The sequence below is a fragment of the Rattus norvegicus genome, chromosome 19, assembly GCF_036323735.1.
Source record: "Rattus norvegicus strain BN/NHsdMcwi chromosome 19, GRCr8, whole genome shotgun sequence".
In the NCBI taxonomy this organism is placed as follows: Eukaryota; Metazoa; Chordata; class Mammalia; order Rodentia; family Muridae; genus Rattus; species Rattus norvegicus.
This window is the reverse complement of record NC_086037.1, coordinates 73,642,033-73,650,753: the sequence shown is the minus strand read 5'-3', so window position 1 is coordinate 73,650,753 and position 8,721 is coordinate 73,642,033. Positions and strand designations below refer to the sequence as shown.

The window sequence follows — 8,721 nt, the reverse complement described above, 5'->3', positions numbered from 1 at the left end:
TGATACAGCATATGTGTGTAGGTCAGAGGTAAGCTTTTGGAGTTGTTTCTCTATTCCATGGGTTCTATGGATTGACCAGATCAGCCTTCATAGAAAGAAATTTACCCACTAAAGCATCTTGCTAACCCAAGCTCTTTTAAACATTACACAACTGCTTTTTTGGAAACAGTTTTACATAAAAATAAACTAAAACCAAATGAAAGTTAAGATTTCCCTAGTTCTTCCTAAGGATGGAAATACTACCCCTCTCTTAAATATCAGCTCTCCAGAATCTAATCGTCTATGCTGATGTTCATAAAAAGTTCTGCTAACGTAAGAATAAAACTCCTCCTAATTGCAATCTATTCTACTATCCACTCCCCGCATGTCTAAAATGAATCATTTTGGCTTAGGTGGTTTGAGACGTAGGTTTCTCCGCTGTATCTTTACCACATAAAAATTACATGCACAAAACCAACAAAAATAGAGTCAAAACGAATCACTTAATGTATTTTAGGCCTTTTATTTTAATAAATAACTTCAGTTAACAGCACTGTCAAAATTAAAAGGCACTTAAAACAAGGTGGTGACTAGCTTGAGTCAGGGCGAGCACAGCAGGGAAGGCACGTGCAGGAGGTGCACAGTGGTCGAATTGCTGCTGAGGGGCCCTGCCCAGGCCCTACAGTCCTGCAAGCAGCAGGACGGCTTACAGTATTTGTGAAAAAGGCAAATGTACAGCCACAGAAAAGAAAAGGTTATAATAGAGTCTGACCCCCAAATTGCAAACAGACACATTAGAGATTAGAGGTGATAAAGGAGCACCAGGAATTAAAGAAAAACAAAGCAGAACAGGCCCCTGCTCCACAATGCTACTAAAGTTATGGCCTTATGTAAATAGTGCTAAGTCAGGGACTTTTTAGCAGAGAAGTTCCCAGTACTTTTATCCAAGCTTGGATTTATAAAGAGAAGGCGTTGGGAGTTACAGGATCAAGTAACTCACAATGGCACACAGGTTTTAAAGCTAAGTTTTCCTTTCCACATCTCAGAATTTTTCCAATGGACTTGTAAATCAACTGTGTCAAATTTATTTTAATTGGAAACTGTCAACACACTTGTCTTCCGCACGCATCATTGAGAATTCCCAGTGGGCAGCCAGAGGGTGAACAAAGCCCAGAGCCACCAGCAGGACTGTTCTTTGATTCTGTTTAACTAGTCCTGGCCACTCTGTAAAGCTGAGAATCAGTCATGGTTCAGATGCTGTGATGCTGCTACTTCAGCTGTGCCCGGCATTAGCACCAGCAGTGTCATTCAATCTAGTAAGAGCTTGATTCCAAGGGTCCGGGAGGAAGGGTTAAAAAGGCACGCTGTGACCTCAGCTGATAAGGATTAAAGATCCTTTCTCAAGTCTTCTGTCAGTCCCTGGCATGGATTATAACATTATTTTCAAAATAATAAAAAATTAAAAATTATACATATTGTACATTTTCCAAACCTGCATGTGAATAAACCCCTGGCCACAGAGCCCCAAAGCTACCCTACTGTGACTAAGATGCTGCTGCTGTGAGCTTGGTGTTGCAAACTCCGCCTGAGTAAGATTCATTTTCCCTCATACTTCGGATTGACCACAGTTGTCACGGCACTCTTGTAAATAGGATTTTCACCCTAAAACAAACACAAATTACCAGTTACTCTCTAAAATCACAGCGTTCCAAAACAAGGTTAAAAGCTGCAGTTGTCTTAAGAAGTGTCTTCCAAAGTCCAGTGTCAAACAGTGTTTAGATTAGAAGGCAAAGATAAAAATCTGACACAGTGGTGAGAAGGACAGCCCTGACCAATAGTATCAGTATTAGAATATTGTGCTGACTCCAGTCGTCATCCCTGGGGGGCTGCCTCACAAATGGCCTCCACACAGAACCTGTACAGCTGCCATCAGCCTCTGAAAATCTGGTACCAACTTAAGGAACACTAGAAACCTAACTCTGACACTCTAATGCTTAAGTGCTTATCATAGGGTGGCTGACTTCCATCCAGAGGAGATGGCTCCTGAAATATCAGTTCTACAGAACTGAGTTCTGGATATGTCTGCCAGTGTCACCCAAGGCACCGTGTCCATCAAGTCACAATCCAAAACTATGCTTACAATGTTAACTAATTTCCATGCTTCGATAGCCTAAGGGTAATGTTGACCACAGTTCTACTCTTGACTGAGAACCGCTACAAACTCAGCAAGTGACTCAAAACCACAAACATTTCTCACGATTGAAAAATATACCATGGTACTTTAAGCAGAACAATAGCAATCATAATTATATAATCATACTTTGCCCTTGAAGAGAGTTGTAATGATTTGTTTATGCTCGGCCCAGGGAGTGGCAAGATTAGAAGCTGCGGTCTTGTTGGAGTAGGTACGTCATTGTGGGCCATTGTAGGTGTTAGACCCTCACCCTAACTACCGGGAAGTCAGTCTTCCACTAGCTGCCTGTTTCAGATAAAGATGTAAAACTCTCAACTCTTCCTGCACCGTGCCTGCCTGGATGCTTCCATGTTCCTGTCTTGATGATAATGAACTGAACCTCTGAACCTGTAAGGTTCAGAACCTTAAGCCCCCAATTAAATGTTGCCCTTTATAAGACTTGCCTTGGTCACGGTGTCTGTTCACAGCAGTAAAACCCTCACTAAGACAAGAGTACAGTATAGTGTGTGAAGATATGAAATAAGGTGATCTGACAGTTCAAAATAGAATTACATAATATGAAGAGTACTAGAAAGAGGGATGAACATGAGAAGTTTAAGAATACTTCCATAGGGAAACTGACTACAAATAAATTACTAAAAAGCAAATACCAAGCCACAGTATAGAACAAAGAACACCATATCAAGGTAGAGACACATATGCTTCATCTGAAATTTAAAACGTGTTCTGAGGTGCTGGGAATGGAGCAGAGAAGAGGAAAGCAGTGTGGGCTTAGCCCTAAGATCAAGGTCAGCATCTACCAAGACAGCAGCAGCTTTGTAAATTACTTGCAGAACAAGACCACACACCTGATCACTCACTCCCACTCCTCAAACAGTGGGATGCTGGTTAGTTTCTGTCATCTTGATACAAACTAAGGTCTCCTTGGAAGAGGAAACCTTAATTAAGGAATTGCCTCCAACACACTGACCTGTGGGCATTTTCTTGACTGCTAATTGGTTAGGAGAGCCCAGCCCACTGTGTGTGGTGCCACTCCTGGGCAGGTAGGCCTGAGCTGTATACAAAAGGTTAACTGAGCATGCCAGGGAATGTATGCACAGCAGTAAGAACTTCTCTGGAGGTCTCTGCTTTAGTTCCTGTGTCCAGGGGACTGCCCCCATGTTCCTGCTTTGGTTTCTTCTGATGATAGGTTGTACCAGTTAAACAAAATAAACCCTTTCATCACGTTGCTTTTTGGTCATGGTATTTTACAACAGAATGCAAACTTTAATCTCAACATAAAATCATGTGGGCCTTTGGCCTTGTCTTGATTAATTGAGGCAGGATGTCCACTGTGAGTAGAATCATTTCCTGAGCTTGAATGTTGTATAAAAGGAGAAAGTGAGTCATTTCCTGAGCTTGAATGTTGTATAAAAGGAGAAAGTGAGCCCCAGCATCTGTCACTTTCACTTTGATTTGACCAGGTGCCCCAAACTCCAACACTATGACACTGTACACTCTAACTGTGAACCTGAGTAAATCTTTTCTCATTAGACCAACAGAAAAAGTAGGTAATACAAGCGCCATCAACAAACATTCTATTACACTGACGACAAAACTGCTTAGAATCTCAAGGTCTCAGCTCGCTGGCTTACAGCATCCCTCCTTCGGGTAACTTCTTACAACTTCCTGGGTGTGATGCTAGAAATGCATCAAATATATTAGGCTACTAAACTACTATTTAATTGTCTCTAAGTTAACACATTCAACAAAATCTAATACTGCTTAAGAATTGTAAGTGAACAAAACATAAAGCAAAATATAAAAGGAGAGAAGTTCAATATTTATTGTCATGGAGTCTAAAGCAGAATTTATATGGAAAACACTTACCTTTGGAGAAGTTTGGTTTGCCATACACACTAACATTTATATTCACTATGTCAAAGTCCAACCAAACAAAAATTTAACATGCAAGTTAGAGATAAACTCACGTATGTATTAGGTATCAGTTTAATGAAGGTAAGCTAAAGTAAATCAGATTAGTTCCATCAGTCAGGGGACAGACAGCCCCTGCCCCAAGAAGCCAAGGCATATTTGCACCTAAAGTGTAGGTTCCTTTGCAGTGAGTCCCTCTTGGTCTACTAGGAACAGCTGGCAGTGGTGGCTGTGAATTACTTATGTGAGGTATGCAATGAAAACTCGGAGGCTTGTCATTCACAGCAGGGAAGGACAAACCTAACAATTCTGTCAGTGTCCCAACATGGCAGTCTTACATGCTTACATAATTACGGTGCATGCTAATGGTGTAATTAATTGGTGAGAACCCTTGGTCCCATATCACAAAAAATGTTTTTATGTGATTTTTTTCTGATAGTTTTGCCCTCATTAATTTTTACTGTTCATATTCATTAAGAAAACATCCTGGAATAATCTATAGCCATAAAATTTCTTAGATTTCAGTAATATATAAATAAATTTTAAGAAACCCTTGCTTTTTTAATTGTATGAAATGCTTATTCTAGCTGAAGAAGGTGTATGATAGCCAGAAATTAAATCAAGAATATAAACATTAAATATAAATAGTAACTATTGATTAATACTACTCAAAGTGCCATTAAATGTACGGGAAGGGCAAATAACTTATCTCAGGAAAAGTCTTCTGTGGAAAGTAACTACATGAAATGGTTAATACCTGATTGTGTCCACAAAGAAAATAAATAAAACCCCACTAATTTCACTGGCTATTCAGTTTTTCTATAAAAATTAAGTTCTGTAAAGTATCAGGTGAGAGTGAAAGAATGTATCAAGTTACACACACACAAGAGTTTAACAATAACTTTCTACCAACAAACTAGCCTTGAATAAAAGCTTCTTAGCAGGAAAAGAGATACAGAATATCATGATTTCTAGTATTGCTGTTACTTCCTATGTTCCTTAAAAATATAAAACATCCTCTTATTTAGGGTTTTCTGAAAATCTTATTTTTTTAACTGACTGATTCACAGATTAAGTGATTATACATCCTGAAGCCCTTCAATTTTGCTTTCCAAGTTCAATAACAGAATAAAAGTAATCGTAACAGCTGTGCTGAGTTCTATGTAGTAGGAAAGTGATTCTCCTATTATGTTTGTCCAACAGAGTAGCATGAGCTTTTCTCCCTAGGTGCTCCCAGAATTATGACCATGAGACTTAATAATTTATGAATAAAACCATAAGCATGGGTTTGTTTCCCAATTAGCTCATAACTTACATAACCCATTTATTCTAACCTGAATTCAGCTACATGTCTGGTTTCTCTCAGTTTCATCCATCTGACTTCAGGGTAAATCTCCTGCTCTTGACTCTTTCCCAGAATCCTCTCTGCTGGATGTCCTACCTTCTATATTTCCTGCCTCAGCTATTAGGTCCATGGCTTTTTAGTGACAGGTGATGCTGTCACACAGTGTGTAAGAGATTCTCATTACATTACCCCAAATCATAACACAGCTGTCAAAATGGGCAGCTCTGTAAAGTGTTCTATTTCTTCCTGACCAGGTTAACTGTTTCCTAAAGAATGTGATTGCTAATGGGTGCAGGGCAGAGGATAGGGACATAAATATCATTTCACTGACTAGCTGTGTGAACTTGGTTTCTCTGCCTCAGTCTTCTCTTCTATAAAACAAGAATAAAGATAACCCCCACTATTCTCACAAGTAACAAAAAATATAAGGAATTGAGAACCATTCCTAAAGCACGGGGAACCCTATAGCTATTGCCAACACTGTCTCTGTTGACAGAAAGTGGAAACAACAAAACATGAATTCTCCTGGGCTCTTCCAATCCACAAGAAAATAATTTGGTTCTAAATGTAATCAGCCTTTTTTATGGAAGTTTTAAGAGAGGCAAAAACAGGTAAATCTATGTGAGTTCAAGGCTAGCCTGGTCTACACAGCAAGATCAAAGATAGCCAGGGCTAAATATTAAATACTTCTCTCAAGAAAAAAATGATAATAATAAAATAAAAATAAGCAACAAAAATTTCAGTTTTAAACTTGAAAGTCAGAACCATGTAATAACTAAAAAGAAACACTCGGTGGTATTCTGCTTCTCAGTGGAATTTCCACATAATCAAGAACAAAAAAAGTCTCAGAATCTTCCTAGAATGGGTAAAATGAATTGTAACTGTGAACAGTTTCACTATTCAATTCAGGAAGTAATTCAGCATCTGCCATGACCTTCTGGAACAGGACTGCATCGGAGATCGATAGTACACTGCAGCCCAGCGTCAGTTAACACCCTCCCTGCCGCAGACTTGAGAGGAGCCTCAGGGAGGTAACAGAGCTCTGGGCTGCTCTACTTCCTTAAGCAGGTCTTGCCTGGCTGCAAAGCATTGCTTTCTCTCCAACACAGGGGCAGCCTCTATACCTTATTATTTGGTAAAGTCCTTCCAAGCACTAAGTTAACATATGAGACAAGCCACCCATAGCCATAAAATAAAATAAAGCCAAACAAAAATAGCAGTAGTGCTGAGACACACACATGGTGCAGAAAAAAAAAAAAAAAAGGGAGAGACAGACAGAAATTCACATGCAAGGATAGAGAGTGAAAAGAAATACGAACGGAAACTCAGAGACCAGCTTTACGTCCATAGTTTGGATTCTTGAAATTATTAATAGGACTCTTGTAAATCGGATTTTCTTGCTAAAGTGAAAGAAATAGTTTCTAGTGATTTCTTCAGAAAGAAAATTGATATGTATTGACATAAACTGGAATTCTATTTCTATACTTCTAAAATGTCTAAATTAAAAAAAAAAAAACCCTGTTGTGTCAAAATGTGAATCTAAAGGGCCAACATTTATCCAATCACACAATTCTATTCTGAAACCAGTTATCAGCACATATCAGTCAAAGCCTGTGTTTCTATTAAGCAAGATTTTACAGAAATGCAATCTGAAGAAAGTTCAGGCTGAGTATTTCCAAATGCACAAACACACCTAGACCTCATCTAAGAAGGCCCGTTGTAACCCCATCTTCTGGTCAGCCCTCCCCTCATGCTAGTCTTAGAAATACTGGTTTGGTTGTGTATCCCAGAAATCATATGAAGAGAATCATAATGAATGTATGGAGGGGAAGAGGAGTTTTCTACAGTGTGGCCTGAGATGTTGGTGAAGTCATTTAAGATTCTATTTTATATCAGACAAATGAGCTGAGAATAGTTAGAATCTGACCTACTAAAGAACTAAAACATATTGGCCACTACATACACAAAATATCATATTCTCCTAAATTATTAATTGAATAGGAGGCTTCTGGTTTTCAGCAAATGCAATTTCTTTGAATTTTGAACTTTGGGTGAAATAAAATATTTAAAGAGGACTTTAAAGGTCAGCCTCACCATTAGTAAGTTACACTTACTTCAGGAACCAACCTACTTCTCATAGATGTTTCATAACTTACCGTGTCCCACTTGGCATTCATTTTCTCCTTTTCAAATTTAGCAAATTCCCTTCTGTCATGAATTATCATTAAAAGTTTCCAAATCAGCAGCAAGGCAAGGCCAATAAGAACAATTCCGGCAACCACGCCTGCTACAATTGGGATGATGTCGGGACCAGTAGGACAGTCTACAAACGAAAAGGTTAATCATAAGCATAAAAAGACTGAGTTTACACAAAGTTCACATGACCACAAAGAGCTAGATGGGGTCTTAACAAAATTAATAGTGCTGCAAACTCAAGAGACTGCACTGTCCCAAAAACCTATTTAAAAGCTACTAAGTTCCAGGCCAGGTGTGGTGGCACATACCTTTAATCTCAAGATGGACCTCATGAGTTTGAGGTCAACCTGGTCTACAAAGTAAGTTCCAGGCCAGACAAGTTGAGACCCGATCTCAAACAAACAAACAAACAAACAAAAAACTACTAGATTCTAACGAGGGAGCTTATAAAACTGTAGGAAATATGATCAGTAGGTCATTTATTTGGGGGCTATGGAATATATTTCTTTTCTGAAGACTAAAAAAAATTAAAAATCATAATGGCATCAAAAATAATAAAAAGCTTATATATAATTAAAAATAATCTGTTAAGACTATAAAGTACTAAGCAATGACAAAAGACAGTAGTAAAGATGACTGGCCAGACACAGGCTAGCATTCAAGTGGCAAGGCTGCAGTCACACCTTCGAAGTCATTAACACTGTAGAAATAAACCAGGAAGCCATGATCTATTGCAACACCTGGGTTCACTGCATAACACCACAAAAACAGCAACAAAGCCCGTGTTGAAAAAATTGCTAAGGCAATGAAAAGATAGAGGCTGTCTAGTGTTGCAGAACAATGCAGAGACCACAAGAGGGCTCAGTGGGTAAAGGCACTTGGTAACAAGGCTAACCACGTGTTTGATTCTCAGGAACCCGTAGGACAAGAGAAACAACTCCACAAAGTTGTCCTCTCTTTTAAAAACAATAAAAGCTACAAAGTTGAAGCATTTCTTATAACCCTAAACAGATGCTTACCACATGTCTAAAATGAGTTCATAGCAAAAACCTGATAGAGTGACAAAGAATCTATAAAGGCTACTAGGAAAACA

The 8,721-nt window shown here is 38.8% G+C and overlaps 1 protein-coding gene across 2 annotated transcripts in view; it reads right to left on the bottom strand.

Annotated features, from left to right (window-relative positions):
* Positions 1-482: 482 nt before the first annotated feature.
* Itgb1 (integrin subunit beta 1) overlaps positions 483-8,721 on the bottom strand; it is a 47,995-nt gene continuing 39,756 nt past the window's right edge. Inside the window, exons 15-16 of one of the 2 annotated variants that reach the window (NM_017022.2) lie at positions 7,589-7,755; positions 483-1,641 (exon numbers count right to left, since the gene is read on the bottom strand). In NM_017022.2, coding sequence (NP_058718.2) covers positions 1,576-1,641; positions 7,589-7,755 — 233 coding nt within the window. In that variant the 3' untranslated portion in view covers positions 483-1,575. Of the gene's footprint in view, positions 1,642-6,750; positions 6,833-7,588; positions 7,756-8,721 lie in introns of those variants that run through there. The other variant, XM_063277783.1, reaches the window with a different exon arrangement.